This window comes from Onychomys torridus, chromosome 21 (assembly GCF_903995425.1).
Source record: "Onychomys torridus chromosome 21, mOncTor1.1, whole genome shotgun sequence".
NCBI classification, from domain to species: domain Eukaryota; kingdom Metazoa; phylum Chordata; class Mammalia; order Rodentia; family Cricetidae; genus Onychomys; species Onychomys torridus.
Window position 1 is genome coordinate 43,246,459 of NC_050463.1, and position 22,884 is coordinate 43,269,342.

The 22,884-nt window shown below is 40.6% G+C and overlaps 1 protein-coding gene across 2 annotated transcripts in view; it reads left to right on the forward strand.

Moving 5' to 3' along the window:
• Positions 1-3,244: 3,244 nt before the first annotated feature.
• Nbas (NBAS subunit of NRZ tethering complex) overlaps positions 3,245-22,884 on the forward strand; it is a 288,955-nt gene continuing 269,315 nt past the window's right edge. For both annotated transcript variants that reach the window (XM_036170649.1, XM_036170651.1), the window contains exons 1-8: positions 3,245-3,351; positions 4,023-4,250; positions 6,692-6,746; positions 8,113-8,149; positions 9,372-9,449; positions 9,774-9,821; positions 15,094-15,137; positions 22,381-22,514. In XM_036170649.1, the coding sequence (XP_036026542.1) occupies positions 4,137-4,250; positions 6,692-6,746; positions 8,113-8,149; positions 9,372-9,449; positions 9,774-9,821; positions 15,094-15,137; positions 22,381-22,514 (510 nt within the window). In that variant the 5' untranslated portion in view covers positions 3,245-3,351; positions 4,023-4,136. The remainder of the gene's footprint in view (positions 3,352-4,022; positions 4,251-6,691; positions 6,747-8,112; positions 8,150-9,371; positions 9,450-9,773; positions 9,822-15,093; positions 15,138-22,380; positions 22,515-22,884) is intronic.

The window sequence follows — 22,884 nt, forward strand, 5'->3', positions numbered from 1 at the left end:
CTCAAAGTATGCCTGAACTTTCTCCTATTATTTTGCCTGCCAAGAGATATTACAGCAGTCTTACAATATTTATGGACGGATTGACTTGGATCTTTAGACTTCTGGAGAAAAAGGAATTTCTTGAGTGACTCTAAATATGCTTTTATTATTATGATTGAACTCTATATTCTCCAAGAAAAAACTTGTGCACCTTCCAATCAGGTAGGAGTGCATGGCACCTATAATGGGTAGGATTTCAATGCCTTAATTCAATTTTGTTACACAATTTCAGATTTAAAATGGAAGGGACTCCACGTGACAAACCGATTTCTTTGATCTCTGATATGTAGAAACATAAAAGGGTTAAATGCTGACTCCTTGATGGCTTTTTAGCTAAACGGGGCCTTTTAGTCGAGAGGGACTAAAAAGCTGAGCTCATGTGAAATGAACCTATCACTTAATGATAGCTCTCTCTACATGGAAGAATGGAGAGACAGAAATTATTCATTTTTCTGAGACATTGTTAAGCAATTTCTGTCTGACTGTAAGGTACAAATGTGTACGGCCATCAGAAAAGTGAATTCTGATCACATTTTAGTTGATTTCAGATGTATTTGATGGGCGATTAGGGTAGAAGAACGTGGGGCAAATATTCCTATTCCTAGCGCCTTTCTGCTCTCCCTCATCAAAAGCTTATACAAGCATCAGCTCATTGCTCTTCATATGAATACGCCACAATGCCTGCTCTTAGGGATGTGAACCATCACCACTGGATGCACTCCGCTGGATCACAGTGATGTGGAGCTTCCATTTCCTAGGTGTCTTTCAACATGGAGGGGAGCAGGAGCAGGTGTACCCAACTATGAGGGTGACTCCTATTGTGTAACTGTCTCAGTTTTTATTCGTCTTATTCCCTTAAGTTCTTCACAGAGTTAGAACTCATGTTTAGTATCTGCAATAATCTTTCTTTTAAAAATGATTTATTTACGACTTAGAGTGTCTCTGAATAATAGATATATCATTAGTCCTTTGGGTTGCTGCAATAAAATATCTAAAATGGACTATTTTCTAGACAAAATAAATTAATTGCTGACAGTTTTTAAGGCTGAGAAGTTCAAAGTGCGCATACATGCGCGGACGTACACACGAAATTGGCATTGGCTGAGAACTCTATTCCTCATATATCGCACTTTTTTCCTCTGTCCTTATATGGTAGAAGGGATAGAAGAAGATTCCTCAATTGTTTTGTGTGTGTATGATATGATGTATACACATGCGCACGCACTCCATAGGCAGAGGGGCATGCTGGGAGTCCTGCTCTATCACCCTCTGCCTGCTCTCTTGAGACATGATGTCTCAGTGAAACTAGACCTAAGCTACTAGCTAGTAAGCCCCAGCGATCCTCCTGTCTCTGTCTTCTGTAAAGCCATTCCTAGCTTTGTCTTTTATGTTTGTGCTGGAACAGGTCCCTGAGCTTGTCCAGCAAGGATTCACCCCCACTGAGCATCTCCCCAGCCACCACAGTCATCTTTCCTGAACCTTACTTCATCACTCTCCCGTTCAGAATGCTTGACATATGAATTTGGAGAGAAGACATATTCAGACCATAGAAGACAGAATTTTAACTGCATGATGATGTTGATCAGATGACCAGAGTAACACTCAGCAACCAAACTCTTACATACCACATTTTATTTTCCTCCAGTAGAGCAGGCTGATAGCAATATAAGTCTGCATGTTGGCATAGCACTTCCGGTCATTCCAAACTGTTCATTTACTTCTTCAACTGTTGGAATGCTTTAGTTATAACATTCAATTATCCTTTGCAATACAAATCTCTGCCATGTGCTGCCCTATGAAGAAAAGAACCATGGATCTCAAGAACCACGTTCATTTGTTTGTTTGTTTAAAGGCTCACCATGTAGCTCATGCTGGTTTTGAACTCAAAAGTAGCCTTCTATCTCAGTCTCCCAAGTGGTAGAGTTATAAGTGTGAGCCTCTATGCCTGACTCAAACACTGGCTCTGTTGTGATCATAGACTTTCATAAGTTTAAAGTTTCCATCTGTGAATGCAGGTTCATCTCTCAAACTCAAGAACACGTCCTTTTGTTCATTGGAGCTGTGGGGTCAGGTCAAAGTGACCAAGAAAAGGAAGAAGCAGAAACTAATCCCAGTATGTGTCAAAGGAAAGACAGGGAAGAGGTTGGACAAGGAAAGTTGGTATAGAGTTGAAGGTGGGTGCTCTTCTGAGGTACCGTATAACTCCAGTGGGAACTCTAACATCTCCCATACCCAGTACCCATATCTCTTTGTATTCTCCGATGAGAAGAGCGCTTTGCAGTTCTGTAACTTGTTGTGGTTCATATAGTAGATAGAATGCTGGGTTTGCAGTTGGGGGCTTGAGGAAAACACATAGATGCTGTCAAAGAAATACTCGTAATGTGTGAAAAGACGTCATTTGTGTAGTGAGAACACACAGAAGACAGATATAAGGGGTGTGCTCGATCCTAGGGGTTCTACGCTTGCTGGGGCAACACAGCAGGAGATGGTTTAAAAAATGTTGTTTTTGAAAATCCTTTTTTTTTATTTAACGGCGACATAAATTTTGCCCCATCCTCAGTGGTTGGTACTGTTATAAATGCTGGGGACATAATGCAGCTGTGTATGGGAGCTATTGTACAAGATGATTGTGCACTCTGCCAAGTTAGAGCTTACATTTTGGAGGATGAGGACAGACAGTGAGCAAATACAATAAATGATACATGACATAGCATAGCCAATGCTGACATGCGTTATGAAAAAAACCAAACAAACCACCAAACAACGGAGCAGGCCTGGGGCAGGCTGGGAAGCTGGAATGGTGGGGAGGTGTTTGCAAATGTAGACATAGGCAGGCAGGGTAGAGTTCAGAAGGAAGGTGGTATGAAAATAAAAGCTTCAGGGTATGAGAGCATCACATTATATCAGGTCGAACCTCTATGCGTAAGGAACATCCCTGTCCAAGTTCCCGCTGTTCATGTGCATCTAGTATCTCAGACACGGCCAGTGTCTGGCTAAATGGGGTGTGTGTGCAAGAAAAGCTCCGCTGTGAGACTACGAGGTGCAAGCAGAAGGTATGTGGCCTTGAGCTAATTAAACTGGGAGGGAAATGGGACCCCGTTAGTCACGCTCTTGTTGTGCCGTTTAATTATACCACTGCCTGACGTACAGAGATGGTTATTGAACAGTAACATTCCTGAAAGGCATCTTGGGAAATTATGCTTCTTTCTAATGCAACACAGGTGGTCATTCGGGTCACAACTGGCTCTGTGTACAGTGAAGCGCCTTCCACAGAGAGGCATTTGTTCATGAATCCATGAATGAACCAATGAGGTAAGTCCCCCCTCTAGAGAATCCTCAAGCTGTCATGTCTTTATTGTCCTCTACACACTTTCTCAACGTGGCCTCTCTCTTTTCTATCTGTGTCTTTATGCACCGCCGTCCCTTCTAATTTAAATATTCTCTCTCGACCTGTAGTGGATCCAGTGTCTATCTATAGTTGAAAGTCCACGGCTGGGCACAATAGCGCATACCTGTACTCTGTGCCCCAGGGAGGACTAGTCTGAGCCTAGTCCGTGTTGTAAGATGATTTCTAAGGCATCCTCTGCTACCTAGCTCACAAGCTCTACCTGCTGCAGGAAGTCTCCATGGGACCCTCTGGCCCTCACTCGTTTTTTATTATTTTTTTATTTCTTTATTTTTTTAGCCCCTAAACACCATTCCTGTGATATTCAACCATTAGTTTTATCTGCTGATCTGGACAACCCCTTGGTGTATTTAAAGTCTTCTGTCTGAACACTTTCTGTATTAGGGGATGGATACCTAAAATGATCACCGGCATTTTGGGAGGTACTTGCACCTAGTCTTTTGTAGAAATTGACCGGTAAACAAGGTTCAGTGACTTGAGTCATTTTAGGCACAGATTTGCACAGAAAGGACCGGGTTCAAGACCTACCTGAGACAGGAACACGGTTATTTTCCCTACCCTTTGCATTCCTTTTCAGGAGTCTCTTAATTTACTTCACGCTCTTCCAATCAGCCGCGGCCGCGTCCGGGGAAGTTTGACCCGCGTGAGATGCCATAGCGCCCCTCCCTCCGCCACTCTGTTCCCGGCCAACATGGCGGCCTCCGAGTCGGTGCCGGCTTCGAGTCCCAGCTCTGCAGACGAGGAGGAGACGATTCTCTATGACCTGCTGGTCAACACCGAGTGGCCACCCGAGACAGAAGTTCAGGTGAGCCGGGCCCTCCCTGGAGGCGGTCGGCTTGGCGCGGGCGCGTGGCGTGGGGAGCCACGTCGCGGTGCCACGCAGGACGGCGGCGCGGGGATGGCAGCTGCGCTGTCGCCTGGCAACGGCGGGGCGGCGGGGGCTGGGGCTTGCTGAGAGGGGTCTGCGGAGTCAGCCCGCTGTCCCGGCTCGGCTGTGGTCCTCCCGCAGGCTGTCACCCCTCCGGAGCTCGGTGTCACTCTCCTTCCTGCCAGGGAGGGAGTCCTTTCCGCACCGGGCATGCTCTCCTGTGCTGGGTGGCGGGAGAAGTTTCCAAGGACCCCAGACGTCTCGACATCTCAGTAAGAGGCGTGTGTGTGTGTGTGTGTGTGTGTGTGTGTGTGTGTGTGTGTGTGTGTGTGTGTACACATTGGGTACCATCTCAGTAATAGGCATGTGTGTGTGTGTGTGTGTGTGTCTGTGTGTCTGTGTGTCTGTGTACACTGCGTCCCATGTCAGTAATAGGCATGTGTGTGTGTGCATGGTCTGTCTGTCTGCCTGTCTGCCTGTGTGTACACTAGGTACCATCTCAGTAATAGGTGTGTGTGTGTGTGTGTGTGTGTGTGTGTGTGTGTGTGTGTGTCTGTCTGTCCACTGAGTCCCATCTCAGTAATAGGCGTGTGTGTGTGTGTGTGTGTGTGTGTGTGTGTCTGTCTGTCTGTCTGTCTGTCTCTGTGTACACTGAGTCCCATGTCAGTAATAGGCATGTGTGTGTGTGCATGGTCTGTTTGTCTGCCTGTCTGCCCGTGTGTACAGTAGGTACCATCTCAGTAACAGGCGTGTGTGTGTGTGTGTGTGTGTGTGTGTGTGTGTGTGTGAGTGTGTGTGTGTGAGTGTGTGTGTGTCTGTGTGTCTGTGTATGTGTCTGTGTGTACACCTGGGCCCCAGAGATGAATGTCTTCATGGAACTTCCACTGTGGAGGGGAGACAACCTACCAGTGACTGTTTCTCATTACCATGCCTGAAGTGGCTGTCTAAGCAGAATGCCAAGGGAGTGAATGAGGAGAGAGAACCTATGGCCATTATCCAGTTCTGCTGGGGATGAGTTATGGTGTTTACCAACTTATGGACCCTGGAGTGACTAGTTACCTAGGGAGAGTCTTCTAGTCAGGCGGTGAAAAACAGGACTTCAGGACCCTTTATTTGACATACAGAGGTCCTGGCATGCCTGTGTATTAGGCCCTGGGGAAGCAGCGTGATCAAGAAGGACCTTTATTAAAGATTCCTGAATCCAGCCCACTGAGCTCCTTTACCATCTTTCCTGAGTGTTTATACTGCTTGTCTTGAATTAGATCTTGTATGGGCAGAGATCTACATATATTGTTTTCTCTTAGTTCCTGTTTTTCCTGAATGATGTGGACGTCTTGTAGATCATGAGATTAAGAGGCCGTTGCTTGCTGCCTTTTAGTTGGATAACAGTATCTAACACTTCTGAAATGTCTGTAGTAATGTCTCAGAATACTTACCATTACACATTGATTTAAAAACCAGCACAGTGTCACTTAGTGGAACCCTCACAATGCTTTGCCCTCTCTCATCTCTCTTGGTTATTGGTTTCTACATCTATTCACCACAGCTATTGACCTCTTGACTCTGCATCTGACTCACTTTTATATCCCTCCGCTGTGCCAGATTGTCTCCTGATGATCTCTTCGTGTTTGCTGAGTGAGCTTCTTTGGGAACAATGTATATGTACTTACTGATGTGTTTATCTATCTATCTATCTATCTGTCTGTCTGTCTGTCTGTACTTACTGATGTGTTTATCTATCTATCTATCTATCTGTCTGTCTGTCTGTCTGTCTATCTATCTATCTGTCTATCCATCCATCCATTCATTCATTATTTATTTATTCTTGATAGTAGTTTAATGCATCTTACCATATGAAATATTTGTTATTCTTTATCCTACAGCATGCAGTTTATGATTGTGGAGTCAAATTATTTAGTGTAGTAGTTATATATCTGTGTTTTGTTAATAACATTGTCTCCATGGATACCCAATAGATAATTACTTTTCCTCCAAGTAGACTGTACTAACTTGTCAACTAGTAAAGTCTTTGTCTGGTAAAACTCTGGCCTTTTTCTGGCCCTGCACATCATAGGCAAGTCCTCCCATTTTGATTCACCTCAGCCCTGCTGAGGTTTCCTAATCTTTTTTTATCGGTGTTTTGATTTGAAAACAGTTTCTAACCTCATTTTTGGGTTCTTCCTGCCATGTACCTATAACTGTTGTTCTCACTCTTAAGCCATTGCACACAGTCCAGATGATGTTATTTCAGTCTGGAAGAAGTTTTAAATTACCGGTAGTACTCAATTCTCCCGATATAAGTAAAGAAGTATGGATTTATATGTTGTAAGTATTGTAACATTCTCAAATGTAATTTTAAATTTTTTTTTTAATTGTAGCCTCGAGGCAACCGAAAGCATGGGGCATCATTCATCATCACCAAAGCCATCAGAGGTAACTATGATTCCTGCTTTATGATTATATAGTTGGTGGACAGCTTTGTTCTCATTTTACAGCTGTGCAATTTTAGACGGCCTAGTGACTTAAAAATGTTCTCCTTCAACTTCTGATCTAGAACCTGAAGAAGGTGGTTAGCTTACATGTTGTCTGAGCTTATTTCTACAGATGCATCTATGTATGAATGTTTTCATCCTTACCTATCTTTAATTCAGCTTAGAGCTAATCTATAGCCTAGGCGTAGCCATTATACGTGTTGTACATGGATGGTGATGAGTAAGCCCAGTGTAAGTGAGAGACCATTGCAAATGGTTTACATGGACGTTCAGAAAGAATGTAAAAAATGCTCGAATTACAAATTTGGTTAACCAATGATAGACTTGACATATAATAACCAGCAAGGGTCTAAAGAAGAATTGAGCTCCAGCCTTTTTGAGCTATGAGGACTTTATTAATTAATATATTAATATAATTCTTCCACCAGACTGACAAGGTAAGTGCTGTTTTATATTTATTTATTCCATATTATGTGTATGTATGTATGTGTGTGTCCCTGTGTGTATGTATGTGTACCATGTACATGTAGGAACCTATGGAGGTCTGAAGAGATGTAGGATCCCCTGGAGCTGAAGTTACAGGTGGTTGTGAGCCACCATGCATCTGTTGGGAATTGAACCCAAATCTTAACCCCTGAGGCATCTTTCCAACCTTTAATGTTTTTAGATGTGGAGACTTGTATTCAGTTTTCATTATCACAAATGAAGTTTTGATTTATTTAGAAAACATGTGTAATTGATTAAAATAATTGTAGAAGAATTTGATTGTATAAATAACTACATATCATAATAAAATTTTCTTACAACATAGAGATGATGTTCTTTTTTAGATGTTTCTTCTTTGCTCTATACCTAGCTGTATGCACAGGATTGTGTGTGTGTATGTGTATGTATGCACGTGCACGCACGTGTGTGCGTTGTGATGATATAAAATAGTCTTAAATATGTGTTTGAAATTTTGCTTTTCACAGACTTCTCCAGGTGTTACTTATATAGTTGTAACAAAGTTAAAGTTAATATCTTGATTTATATTTTATATTTTATACAAATAGGTTTGTTTTAAAGAGCAATCTACTATGATTCCTAGTAATGATTTGATTAAGGCTTCTTAGATTAAATTTAGCATCTCAAACCATTTTTAAAATTTGTAGTTGGGAACTATTTCAATGTCTTGAATGACATAAACTTGGACTTTAATATAAACAAGTATATGATCTTATAAAAACTATAATGTTTAGTAGATTGGTCTCATTTTGCAAATTGTTTGCAAATGATTGCTAAAGGACCACTGTTTCTTTTTATTACAGATCATCTGTTATTTTTGCGTCAGTACATCTGGTACAGGTAAGCCTTCAGTTCTTATAAAGATTACCATCTTCTATGATTTAAGGTTTTGATTATCAGATTAAGGTGGAGATGTTGACATTCAGGCAAACCTTTTTTTTATTTTTAATGTATCTCAGGAAATCAAGCTTTGGAAATGTGTTTAAATTTGTGGTTGCCTTTTCATTTTTTTAATGGTGTGTTTGAAGAACTGAAATTAAAAAAAAATTAATTAATTAATTTTACATCCTGTCCTCAGCCTCCAGCCTCCATTCCCTGAACCTGGCCTTCCTGTGTAGTCGCTCAGAAAGGGGTCGGCCTCCCATGGCAGACCTGGTCTTTAGATAAGCATCTCACAGAATTTCGTGTACGCTGACAATGCCTCAGGACATTCACTAGTTCTTGTGCCCGTAGTTAGTACTGATCACATCCTGGTGACTTCTGACTCCTCTGAAGAGTGCCCTCCACTGCATATGAAACGCCCCTATGTTGGATGTGTGTCTTGTTTATGTTAAAGAGCATTTTTGTTCTTATTTTTGCATCTACTCTGTGGTTAAAAGTCGAGTTGCTGTGCGTTAGGTCTTCAGATTTTACTTCTTGTGTGTTTTTTTAATTCTGTGAGTGTTGTTATGTTCAGCCATGAAGCAGATTTTCAGCTTCAAAAAGGACAGGGACATAAGTAATCTGATAACATGATATATTCAGCATTTAGCAATGTTCTCAGTGACTTTTTAATAGACGTATTAATTGCATGTTGCTTTCTCCTAACCTTAACCTTAACAGTTCTAGAGATAAGATAGTCTTAAAATAGAGACCTTTGATCACCTGTGGAACTATTTGCTCAGTGTTTTTTTTTCCCTTTTATTTTGTGTGTGTGTGTGTGTGTGTGTGTGTGTGTGTACACGCAGGCGCGCACATGCAGGTGTGTGTGAGTGTGCATGTGTGTGATGTGTTTGTTTTTGTTTGTTTTGATTTTCAAGGATGTAGGATGCTATAGGATAAAGGTGGTTGAGGAAATGGGCCACTTGGGTCATTGTACGGGCAGTAAGTACACCATTGGGTGTTTATCTCCTATTCCTCATGAACATTTCATGTATCCGATTAGTAGATTTTGGATTTAGGTTTACTAATATTCAGCCTTTACATTCTGATAGAAACCCTCCCTCTAAAGGCACAGTTTTTCCTTACTCACATAGGACTGTCATGGTTCGATGTTAAGCTAGCTCATATGTTGTACTTTCAGCCCTGCTCCGTTTTTGCTTCCTGATGGACTGGTTCGCTTGGTCAATAAACAGATAAACTGGCATTTGGTTCTTGCAAAGTAAGTATGTGTAAAATTCACTCCAAACTCTTCTACCTTTATTTTCTCCTAAATTTCGACACAGACATGGATTTTGGGGTCCCTGTGGCTTTCATTCTTGATTTGTAGTAAATTTCTTTTGTTACATATAGTCACCATGGCTTGAACATATTAAGTTTTATTGAATAATTTTCTATGATTTTGTACCTGTATATTTATTTAATTGACAAGTCAAAAGGTAGATAATGCCAGTAAAACTTTAAAAAACTGATTGTAAAATAATTCCATCCATGCCGGAGTCTCAAATACTCACACCAGGATTTCTTTCTCTTTCCTCCCATGAAGCAATGGCAAGCTTTTGGCTGCGGTTCAAGATCAGTGTGTGGAGATCAGGTAATGTTTAGTGTTGGCCATATGGAGCTGTCTGGTTCCTACTCTGTATTTGATGATACTATATGTTCATCTAAAATACACCTCGAGGGGTTGGAGAGACAGCTCAGTGGTTAAAACTGCTTATTGCTCCTGCAGGGGACCTGGGTTCTGTTCCCAGCACCTGCATGGTAGCTCACAGTTGCCCCTGGCTTCAGTTCCAGAGAATCTGATGCTTTCTTCTGGCCTTTATATGCACACATATGCACATTAAAAAAAAGCACTTTTTTTGGGGGGGGGTTTCGACGCAGAATTTCTCTGTGTAGCTTTGCGCCTTTCCTGGATCTCGCTTTGTAGACCAGGCTGGCCTCGAACTCACAGAGATCCACCTGCCTCTGCCTCCCGAGTGCTGGGATTAAAGGCATGCGCCACCACCACCTGGCCAAAAAAAAGTGCTTTTAAAGCTGGCCTCATTTGCAAACTCAGGAGTAGTTGATTTGTTTTGAAATTTGCATCAACCTACTGAATATAGCCATTTCTAATATTATGGGATCCCTTTTGCCATACAAAGCCTACCTGTTGGTTGTCAAATGTAAGCAGAGGGCTTGGGTGATGGCCAAGCAGATAGCTTGCCATGCAATCTAGAGGAGTGGAGCTTGGATTCCTCAAACCTGTGTGAAAAGAGGAGTGGGCCTAGTGTCCTGCCTGTAATCCCAGTTTCTGCAGTAGGCAGAAACGAGATCCCCGTAGCAAGCCAGTTAGTCGTAGCAGTTGAAACATGAGCTTGGTTTGAACAGGAGACCCTGTGGCAGCATGTAAGCTAGAGACTGATGAGGAAGACACCTGCTGTCAGTTTTGGGCCTCCACATGCACACATGTCCACCTACACATGAGTGGACGTGGATGCATACAGACATGCACACCACACACATACACAAGAAAAGTTAAGGGGAAGAGATTTAAGAGTGCTCAGTTACTTATGGAAATGCTTTTCTGCTGCTCCAGTGTTCTCAACTAAAATAGCACCAGTGTCCACTCATGTTACTATCACATTGGTGGCACCAGTGCCCACTCAGCTGCTGTCGCATTGGTGTTCTTTTCCACCGTCTTAGACTTTTTCTTCCCTTGTATGCAAGCAGAACTGGATTCTCTCAGCTTTTTGGAGGAGTAGGAAGGTCTTTTCCTGTCTGGCACTGGCTTCAAGTGGGGAGGCTTCCTGAGTCATCTCAAGCCACCAAGGAAATAATGATGCAGTGGTGACAGTCTTTCCATGTTAACGTGATGTGCCACCTCTATAGGTCCCTCCGTGTGTTGTTGGCAGCATCGTTAAGCTAATGTTTGCAGTATTTAAATTTATACCATTAGCAGAGTGGTTAGATTATTCCATTTGTCGCAGTTTTTGAGAAACAAGCTCATAGTATATACCTTACTTATAAACAGCAGTCAGAAAACAATATTCACTGTTCCCTTGAAAAGAGAAGATGGGTGAAGTGATTTTTTTTATATAAGAGTCAGGGCATGTATGTGTGATCAAGGTCTGAGAGTGAGAGCTTAGAACTTCCTACTGAAAATTTAGAAGAAAGGAAATTTGCAAAAGTCTTGTAATGCATGCAAACTTTGGTGCTGAGATCAGCCCCACCAGGAAGCCTGTGAGAGCACACTGTGTGGGGCTCCTGGAACCATAGCACCTGTACCATTGAGCACACTTGCGGTTAGTCTTTGTAAGTTAATGCCAGTGCTGGCTGTTGTAAGTACTCCTGTCAATTCACGCATTCTGGCAGGTCTGAGAGGTTCTGTAGATTTTTCCTCTGCATTAGTGATGAGGAGCTGGGACATGTGGTTAAATGACATATGCAAACATTTAAGATCAGTTCTTGTAGCATCAGGTTTCGTGCTGTGTGTCCCCCTCATTATGATTAGCACCTCTGTTTGCTACGGCTTCCGTATGTGTCATTTACTGGGAATGTAGTGTGAATGAGGCCTGGAGTCTACAGCTCTGATTATATTTTATTTTATTTATAGCTAGGAATAGTTTCTTTTTCTCAGTATGATATATTTCCACAAATAAAGGGCTGGAGATGTAGCTCAGTTGTAGAGTTCTTATCTACCCAGGGCAGAGCCCCAGGTTCAATCCTGTCCCCTCAAAAAAGGTCACTCCCCACTTGTCCATTTCCATGAACATAATAGGAGTTCCTAGTCTACATGTGATGAATAATGTGGTCTTTGCAAGTGGAACAGGAAGGAGAGATGCTAAGAGGGAATTATGGGGAGGTAGCTTTGCTCAGAGTTGTTGCTGTTTAGTTGTTTTTGTTTTGAATGAATATAAGTACATGTCTTGACTTTGCAGTAACCTAAAAAGAAGTCTTTTCTAGTAAATGAGGAATAACTAGCAAAGGAAATCCCCAAAGTAAAGTGTATGATTGATTACAAAGTATATATAGTGATTGTCCTAGAGTTCTTCTCTGAGATAGGCTCTTTCTTTGTGATCTCAGATGGCCTAGAACTTTTAATCCTCCCACTCTGCCTTCTCAGTGCTGGGATTATGGGTGTGCGCCACCATGTTGAACTGTTTTTGAAATTTAAAGGCACTTGCTCTTCCTATTCTGTGTACAGTCTGTCTACAACAGTGATGAACACACGTGTCTTAATTATTTCAGACGTTGCTGAGACAAAATGCTTAACCACACCGATATAGGATTGGAGTTTATTCTGGCTTACAGGAGATGCAGCCCATCATAGCTGGGAAGGCACAATGGCAGGAGTGAGAAGCAGGCTGCTCATACAGCATCAGTAGTCAGGGGACAGGGAGAGGACAGAAAGTAGGGTGGGCTGTAAAGTCTCCAGGCCTTCCTGCCGTGGTCACTTTCCGAAGCAAATGTCCACCCCCTAAAGGTTCCACAACTTCCTCAAAGAGCCCCCAGCTGGGCACTAAGTGGTCAAGCACATGGGCCTAAGGGGCGTGTTTCCTGTTTAAACCACAGCAATGTACATTGTGACAATGTACATTGTCAGGTATGGTAACACTGAGTAGGCGTTAATGAATATTTCTGGATTAGGTCCAAGTGTGGGAGCTGATGCAGTATCTTAGGGCATTATTTGCTGTCAGGAAGCCAATGTAAAGAGGAAATGGTTCCTGAGAAAAGAGACATGAGAAGCTGAAGCAGTTTAGTTTTGAGGGGTAGCCCTGCTTGTTGCAATAATACTTGGGTTGTTGCTTTCCAGTGTTACTGTTGTGGTAAACGCTGTCAGTCATTTACTATGCTGTCCTTAACTTGCTTGTGCTGTGACTGGCTTCGGATAAAATAACAATGTGTGAGCTGCTCTTTAATTTGCATTTTGGCAGCAGTTACAGATTATAAGTGGTTAATATGTTTCCTTTATTTCTTAAATAGCGAAGTAATAATTCCATGTGGTTATGGGCTGCAGTTAATATGGGAACTAATTAGAAGCTATGAAAGAGCCCAACAAAGACATGAAGAGACTCTTAAGAAAATGTGTAAATATTCCTGCCCCGAGTTTGCTTTACTAAAGGGAATAAAGTATGATGTTTTAGCAAAACCGTTACGTCCATCCCACTTTGCTCTTCCCCATCAAAATAGCAGTGCTCATCACTTTAAGGATGGATGCAATGCGGATTTACTGACGTCTCCTTTAGTGTGCTCTAGCTGTGTGAGGCACTGCCATCCCCTTCTTTAAAGGGAAGGGCACGCTCATGCTGTGTCTCAGTCACTGAGATTGAGTTGGAATCAGGTCAGCTTCATTTCAGAGAGCTCTTTCTGCCTCGTTCCATTTGGGAACCAAGCAGTGTGTTGTCTTGGATATTTATCTCTGTATTTACATCTGTAGTTATAGCATAACAGTATTTGAAAAACAGCTAAAATATTAAAAATTTTGTGCTTAGTAGTCCCTTTAGAAATAATAGAAAATACAGTTAAATAGAATGAAAGAATTAAAAATTACCTTCTTTTTTTCTATCAAGACATTTTAATTCATTTTACATACCAACTACAGATCCCCCCCCTTTTCTTCCTCCCATCTCCCAGCTTTTCCCCCAACCCACTCCACATTCCCTCCCCCGACAAGATAAGGCCTCCCCTGGGCAGTCAGCAGAGCCTGGTGCATTCAGCTGAGGCAGGCTTAAGCCCCTCCCCCTGCATCAAGTCTGTGCAAGGTGTCCCACCATAGGTAATGGGCTCCAAAAAGCCAGCTTATGCACTAGGGACAGGTTCTGATCCCACTGCCAGGGGTAAATTTTCTTCTTGACTATTAATGTTTTGACATATGGTCTTTGAAACTTGTCTTTCTGTGAGTGAGTGAGTGTGTGTGTGTGTGTGTGTGTGTGTGTGTGTGTGATGTGTGTGTATGTATCATAAGTGGATAATATTGTTTATTCTATTTGATGCCAACTTATGAATTACTTTTGTGATTTATAAATTTAATTTACACTTTAAGATTTATATCACTTTTTTTCCTGGGTAACCTTTGAAATTAATCTATTATGAAATTGTTCCATGTCAGGTATAGTAATTGCATAATATTTCATTGGATGTGCACAGCAAAATTTAATTAATTTTCTTATACTTGATATATTTTTCTTCTCTATAAATTGGGTTGTATTAGTGTCCTTGATAACTATATAAATCTGTAATTATTTCCTGGGAATAACTTTATAGAAGTGAAATTGCTTGGCCAAGTCCTATAGATATTAACGTTTTAGGTAATTTTTTTAAATTATGTTTTGAGAGTTCACCAGTTTTCGTTGTGATTATAGTTTGTACTAATTATATTACTGTGTTCTGTGTTTCAGGGCTGTAGATTATAAGCAGGTCACTGGTTCATGTATTGTAAACTGTTTAGGTTATGGGATTTATTCAAGTAGACATTATATAGCTCCTTTTCTTTGTGACTGGACTTGTAATATGCTGCACATTAGTGGCTCTTAACTGGCGTCAGCATGTGGCGCTCCAGTCATCTGACCTGGGTCCCATCCCAGATTGGTTGAGTCAGATCCTTTGGGCCTGTGGTGCAGACATTCCTGCTGCATCCTAAGATCGTGTTTATGCACACTTGTGCTGCAGTGCAGTGTTCCTGCTCCAGTGCCATTTCTGTAAGGAGAAGACAGTTGTTAATGAAGGAATCCAGTTTGAGACACTAAGCCACCCTGCTCTGTGACAGAAGGGATGACCTACGATCATGTATAGGTGTTGTCTAGACCATGTGTATCAGCTGTTTCATAGACTTACATGTCAGTGTTCTTAGGGTAAAACTGTTGTTTTTATTTCTTATATGTTTGTAGGTCTGCAAAAGATGATTTTACATCAATTATTGGGAAATGTCAAGGTAAGAGTTTCTAAAAATATTGAAATATGAAAATTTAGAACAGTTTACAATGTTTCTGTAAAGTTTGAATAGATATTCCAAAAGTGTTTATTAGTAAGACCTTTTTATGACTTTATTAAACTCATTTAACAAATTGTAATTGTTTATTATTTAATCCTTAAATATTTTGATTTAACATATATACTTTTTAGGACTTTGAAACTTAAATTGTGTTTTAAAATATTCAAGGCTTTTTTTTGGGAAAAGTATTAGTAAGTACTGTAGTCTTTTATTTTGGAATCAGCACAGGGATAAATAGTTATAAGTTCAAAGTTGTTCAGATAAAAAAACAATAAAAAATTTTGGGATTTGATCTTTCTTACTAGCTTTTCTAAGTTCAGTATTAGATATTTTGTTTTATTGACAGAAAGCTAACACACTCTGGCCTCATTTGTATTATCTGTAATATGTGCATACTTTTTAAATATTAAGTTCCAGAGAAATTAGAGTTAATGTATATGCAGCTTTACATAGTGGTGCATGATAGCTACTTAGGAAATGCTAAACAGTAACTATTAGGTACTATGACTACCTAAATCTTCTCAGTTGATTGCTTCTGACTGTGGAACATGGTTCTTATTTTGTAACTCAAGGTCATTCTTATCCTAGCTGTCTGTATTAGTCAGGGATACCATTGCTGTGATGAAACACCATGACCTAAGCAATGTGGGGAGGAATGGGTTTATTTGGCTTCCACTTCCACTGTTCATCAAAGGAAGTCAGGACAGGAACGCAAACACAGCAGGAACCTGGAGGCAGGAGCTGATACAGAGTCATGGAGGGGTGCTGCTTACTGGCTTGCTACTCATGGCTTGTTCAGCCTGCTTTCTTATAGAACCCAGGACCACCAGCCCAAGGATGGCACCACCCACAAATGGGCCGGGCCCTTCCCCATTAATCCTAATTAAGAAAATGCTTTACAGGCTTGTCTACAGCCCAATCTTATGGAGGCATTTTCTTTATTAAGGCTCACTTTTAACTTGAGTCAGGTTGACCTTGAAACTAGCCAGCACAACATCCTGGGAGAGTTTTTAGCCAGATGTCCTGTGTTGTAGTGAAGGGCTGTGTACAGTTTTCTCAGCTCCACAGTGCCTTCTTTTCAGGGCACAGTTCCTTCTGCCACAAAGCTGCTGCTTCTGCACTGCAGTAACTCGGTAGTCCTGCCTCTGTGAGGACAAGAAGCAGCTCTTTCTGCAGACTTTTCCTCTGTGCTCTCTTCCCCAGCCTTTGTGAGTCGCTGCTACCCTTACCCTGACTTCCTTTTCCCAACTTAGATTATGTGAGACTTTTCTAATTGCTATGACAAGAATATTTGACCAAAAGAACTTAAGGGAGAGAGCATTTATTCCGGCTGGCTCAGGTTTTACATCATGGAGGCAGGAATGTGTGACCACTGGTTCCACTGGCTGGTAGTCAGGGACAGAGAGCGGAGAGTGGAGGCAGGGAGGGGACATAAGGCTCAAGGCCCACCTTCATTGATCCACTTCCCTTAGCATGACTCCACTTTTAAAACATCTGCAACTTCTCAGATAGTACCACACCTGGGACCAGTTGTTCAAATACATGAGTTTGTGGGAATATCTCACAATCAAACTATAAACTTGTAAACTCTTTGAAGGCAGGGCTCCTCTTGTACTCAACACTAAAAAAAGTTTTCTAGTGCTTAGCGTGCTTCCCCACATATGGTAGTTACATACATGTCTAGTGCCTAGCTTGCTTCCCCGCACACGGTACCCACACATGGTAGTTACATACATGTCTAGTGCCTAGCTTGCTTCCCCGCACACGGTACCCACACATGGTAGTTACATACATGTCTAGTGCCTAGCGTGCTTCCCCACACATGGTCCCCACACATGGTAGTCATGTACATTTCTAGTGTTTGTGCTTCCCACACATGGTAGTAACATATATTTCTAGTGCCTAGCATGCTTCCCACACATGGTCCCTACACATGATATTTGCATACATCTCTAGTGCTTAGAATACTTCCCACATATGGTAGTCAAAAGATTTTTTTTGACTCTGTTAAGTTGGTAATATGTGGGAACTAGTGAAATGGTTTTTATGAATGAGGGTGTATTTGTCTGTTCTTGGCTTATTTTGGAAACTTTTGAGAGTAAGTTTGCATTTATTTTATGTTTTGTATATTGTAGTACATATGTACAGTTTTTAATAATTGCGTCAGTCATGCTGTGTATATTTCTCTTGTGTATAGTGTGTCTACAAACCACATTAGGATTCTGTGCATTGATAAGCCCTTTCTGTGGAGTAGCCTTTCTAAAATAAGGAGAAGCAGTGCTTGGATGCTGACTGTCAACTTGGAACTCAGATGTATTCTAAATCACTCTATGCTCTTCCCTCAGCAGTAGCTGCTAGATGAGGTCAGATCTGAAGAAGGACCAAGAAGTCTACCAAAGAGTCACATGGGCATTCAGTTACCTGTTTGCCAGTGCAGCTTTTTTTGCTGGCTGAAGGCTTAGGGAGTCGAGATAGGCTTCTTTTGAGCATGCTCAGTGGTGGAGTGCTCCTGATATACAGGGAGTGCCCTTTTGAGTGTGTGCATTAGGCCCCTTCTCTTAGCCAGTAGGTAAGCTGAAAAGCCACGAATTAACACGAAAATAGGAAGCTTAACTGTTCTGTATTTCGTACAAATTATATTTGTTAGAGTTTTTTAGTGTGTACAGTTAATGTGGCAGCCAAGATGAGATAATGCGGTGAGAACTAATGGTTTATTTTGTTGGCTTCTGAATGTGTGAATTTATGACCTTAATGCTGCATTAATGGCTTCTGTCCATTTCGTATAATGCAAGGCAATGATCATTTGCTTATTATTTGACTCGTCTTTATGGGAATCACTCCCATATACCAAATGATATTTCATGTGTGTGCTTGGAGAAGAGGAGCCAGATTGTTGTTAATGCATTTTTGAGACTACATATTGCAGAGTCTGCAAACTGAAATAGGAGCTATTTGGTTCCACTTTGATATTTTTCAATTATTGTTTTATAAAAGATAGGCCATTTGAGAATGTCTGAAATGTGGATTGGAAGTTGTTTGGCTCTGTTGGCCAGACCGTTGATGGTAACTCAGTCTTCTTTTCTGTCTTAAGAATTGCAGCTGGGATTAGACTGTTGAAGAGCTGTTGGGCTGAGTTGTTCATTCTCTTGCCTACTGTAGGAATGCTGAGAGACCATTGGCCTTCCAATGAGGGGTGGGCGGGCTTATGGCTCCTGATTGCCTCTTACTTCCCGAAGCCTCTTGAGCTTACTGTTGGATGCTGTGCAAGCATGATATTTTAAATGACACAGTCATCAAAATATTGTACCTGTATTCACAAGGGATAGAGGTATGAACTCTCTCTCTATATATAGTGGTTGTTGTTGCTTTTTTTATTTTCTGAAGAGTTTGCATAGAATCTGAATTTTTTTTCTTAAATGCTTTATAGAATTCATGAAAGAAGTTGGCATTTTTTTTTTTTAAGCAGGATTGAATTTAGTTTTAGAAACATGTTAAAAACCTTCACAATTTTGGCTTTTGCATGAAATCTCTCTTTGAATTGTACAATTCGTAGCTATAAAGTTATTTATAACATTCTGCTTTATATTCTCTATCACTACTTTATTACCCACTGGATCTGTACTGATATCTCTTCGGTTGTTTCTTTTCTCTTTTTCTTCACTCAGGCCATAATTTTGTCAGGCTACTAACATTCTTCAATAATAAAATTTTGTGGTTGATTTCTTTTTGTTATTTATTTTCTTTGATTTTTGCCTTTATAATTTTTCCTTCTGCGTACAGAGTTTAAGTTGCTTTCATTTTGCTAGGTGGAAGATGGAAATTTGATAATTCATTTCAAACCTCCATTTGTTTATTTATTATCTTTCTTACTTATTTGAGGCAGTGTTTACTACTCAGCCTAGGCTGGCCTAGGGCTCACCGTTCTCTTCATGTTTTTATTTAATATATGTGCCTGGCAGGGAGCATTTGATTGGATTTTACCTTTTTCATACTCTAAATATTTCTGTCACTTAACTGTAATGTTTAGAGCATTTATGTTTAGCACAGTTATTGATTTGGTTAGGATTAAATCTGCCTATTCTGCTTTTCTCTTTGCTCCATTTATGATGAGCATCCTAGCTTGAAATTTATTATTTTATTTATTTTAATAATAAGTGTGATAACATAGTTGTAGCGAATTCAAGTAATACAGGGAAGTAGAAAAAAGTAATATGTGTATTTTAATTTACATTCTTCTTAGGTGTTTAAATTAATAACTTAAAATAACTCTTTGGTAATCTTGTGTACACATGGATTGCATTTTTAAAAAATGGGGTAGGATCATGCAATATATTTAGCTTTCTTCAACTTACTGTGTTGATAGTATCCCACTTCTTAAATTAACTGCTTGATTTCATTAGCCAGGTCTCAGTCTGTAGCTCAGTCTCCCCCAGGACGCACTGTTTGGCAGACTTCCTGAGTTAGCTCCTTCTGTGATACTTTTCGGGTGCCAGCCTTACCTGCTTGTTAACTTAGATTCTAGTCATTGTGTTGTGTGACCAAATATGTCGAGGGAAACAACGCAGGATGAAGATGGGGTGGCTATCTTGGCAGCTTGATGGGATTTAGACGAGCTCATGGACAGATAGATATCTGAGAGTGACTGTTAGGGGTTTCTAGAAATGGTTAACAAAGGAGGGAATTCCTGGGACAGCAGGGCAGAATATGATATGTTCTCCAATCTTAAGGCCATCAGAGACCCATGGGACAGACAGTGATGTAAGCCACATAATATGACGTGGTAAATACTTCAAAAGAATTTGTGCTCAGCATATGTGGTATGCACAGAGAACACTGTCAACTTTGAAGAGTGTCAAGGAAGGAGAAATGCACTGTCTGTCAGAGACAGTGCAGTGTGTGGGAGACACGGGTTTGCTTATTTCCCAGGGGGTGAGGTCGGCGTTAAAGATGTCATGGAGGAAGTGGTGGAGAGAAAGCTAGAACTCCATGCTGGGGTCTTTTGTGTATATGGAGAAGTCAGTACTTGTGTTGTTAGGAACAGAACCATCAGGGATTTTAGGACAGCAGGAAGATGTGGTCTGTTTGTCTTCCTACCTGAAGAGTTATCTTTGGAAAATGCCAAGGAGGGAAGAAAGGAGAGATGCATGTGTGAAGAGTAGTTACAAGGATACTACTGTAAGAGTCAAAGCAAGAGATGAGACCTGGCTGCAGTGATGACTCAGAAGACCGCACGCTCTTTGTAGCTTAGTCCCCATCCATAAACATGGCCTCATCTCACCCGCCCCGCTGTCTCTCTCTGGAGCCACCTTTGTGCTCTCAGATTTTGTGAGATCAGCTTTGTAAGATTTCATGTACGAATGAGATTGTACAGTAATTGTCTGTGGGCCTGCCTCATCTCACAGAACATAAAGACCTCCAGTCCCTCCTTGTTGATGCAGACGATGGGACTGCGTTCTGTTCATGGCTGGAGAGTATTCCATTATGCACATGTGTGTGTCAGATTTTACTTACCTAACATAGGTTGATAAACACACTTCCTGTTTCATGGCTGTTGTAAATAATGAAGTAACAAACACGGGAGCCTAGATGTCTCATAGATGTGCTGATCACATTTGCATTGGAAATAATCAGAAATGAGACTTCAGAGTCATATGGAAGATTTACTTGTGATTTTAAAATCTATTTGCATATGGTTTTGTTAGGATTATTAAGACATTTATTATCAAAATCTTAAAATTTTATGATTAAGAATAGCTCTTAGCCGGGTGGTGGTGGCACATGCCTTTAATCCCAGTACTTGAGAGGCAGAGGCAGGAGGATCTTTGTGAGTTCGAGGCCAGCCTGGTCTACAGAGTGAGTTCCAGGAAAGGCGCAAAGCTACACAGAGAAACCCTGTCTCTAAAAACCAAAAAAAAAAAAAAGAATAGCTCTTGATTCATCTGCCTTAATATATATATATCTACTTGTGACCCTTATATGTCTGAAAAATTTATATATACCCAGGTATATAGATATATGAAGTAGGTCTGCAAATAAAATGTTTACTGAAAAAAAGCATAAAATGTATTTAAAAATATTTTTGGTATATATATGTGTGTGTGTGTGTGTGTGTGTGTGTGTGTGTGTGTGTGTGTATTTATATATAATCTTATCTTTTACTAAAGAGGAAAACAAACCTTCTTACCAATGAGATAGATGTACTTGCTTACATGGCACTGCATGATATCAAGCATCTTTAGTGTCTTGTAGAGTTTGATTGACACTATGATTTTGTAGCCATCAATGCTGAGAATATGCTTCACATAAATACATAATCCCAAATGGCAGAAGTATGTTTAAGACCATTTAGAAATTGTGGGAAGTTGTGTCCTAATTCTAAACCGAAATTCTTTGAACAGTTTCTCAAGCCATCAACTCAATTAGCAGTTTTAAAACCAAACATTCTAACACAGTACAGTCCAAATATTTGATACATGTTGAGAAATGATGATAGGGAAATATTAAGTCTTTGTTTTCTGTAAATAAAATATGTTTTATATATGTATAAAAGCAGAAAATTTTGTATGTATAGTAAAGAGGCTAGTTCATTAAATAGTCATTTTTGAGTGAGGATTTCAGGCAGTCTTCCTTGGTGTTGTATGGTCTGACGTCTTGTGCATCTACAAAGTGCATATGCTGTGTGCTCAGAGCTGTACTGTAGCTAGGGAGTACAGTATGGGAGACCTCTGCCATAGGTGCACTTCAGATTTATTATGTGTTTGATTTTGAATCAATTTTTGGTCATTGTGTGTCCAGTATCTTTTTATCATTCTCAACTTTTCCTTGACTCCCACAGTTAGATTTCAGTTTAAGAACCTGGGCTCTGGGCTTTTGATTACTCTAAATTTCATAAGTATCTTGAGTAATTTATTCTTGAGCCCTTAGTAGTCTAGGGCATGTTCAGCATTTATCAGAGGTCTGGTCTCAGTCAGCTGCTTTGCTTATGAAGTAATGGAGCCAGAGTTTGCCATGGTTTGTGTCTTGAAGTAGGTTTCTGAGAACTCTTGTGTTAACTGAAGTATTAATTATTAGATCACCTTAGGAGATGACATACTTTCTGAATACTGATGTTAGCTGCAGTCATTAAAACTATTAGCTCTCTTTATTACATCTTGTTTAAAACACTCTTTTCTTTTCCTTCTAGTTCCAAAAGACCCAAGGCCCCAGTGGAGACGGGTGGCCTGGAGCTATGACTGCACGCTCCTGGCCTATGCTGAAAGCACTGGGACTGTCCGAGTGTTTGATCTCATGGGAAGTGAGCTCTTTGTCATTTCCCCGGTATGTGTGCATTTTAAATTATTGCCACGCCCACCCTGTGTGTGTTTGTGTGTCTTCTGTGTATTACGTGGCAATGGATGAGTGTGAAGAGAGGCAGAATTCAAGTATAAATGAGAATAATAAGCTATGATCTTAAAATACTTACCATCTAGTTAGATACTTATAGTCATGTAGTTTTTATTCTTTGTATTTGTTAATGTACTTTGTAGGTGTAAGCCATTTTATGACAAGAAATGAACAGAAATGATGAAACTCTTAAGATCAGGGGATATCTGAAATAAAAGGGTTTATTGAGTCATGATCGAGAGCAGCAAAAGATCAGGTCCAGAGAAATGTCTCCTGTCTTTCATGAGCAAGGCTCTATATACCA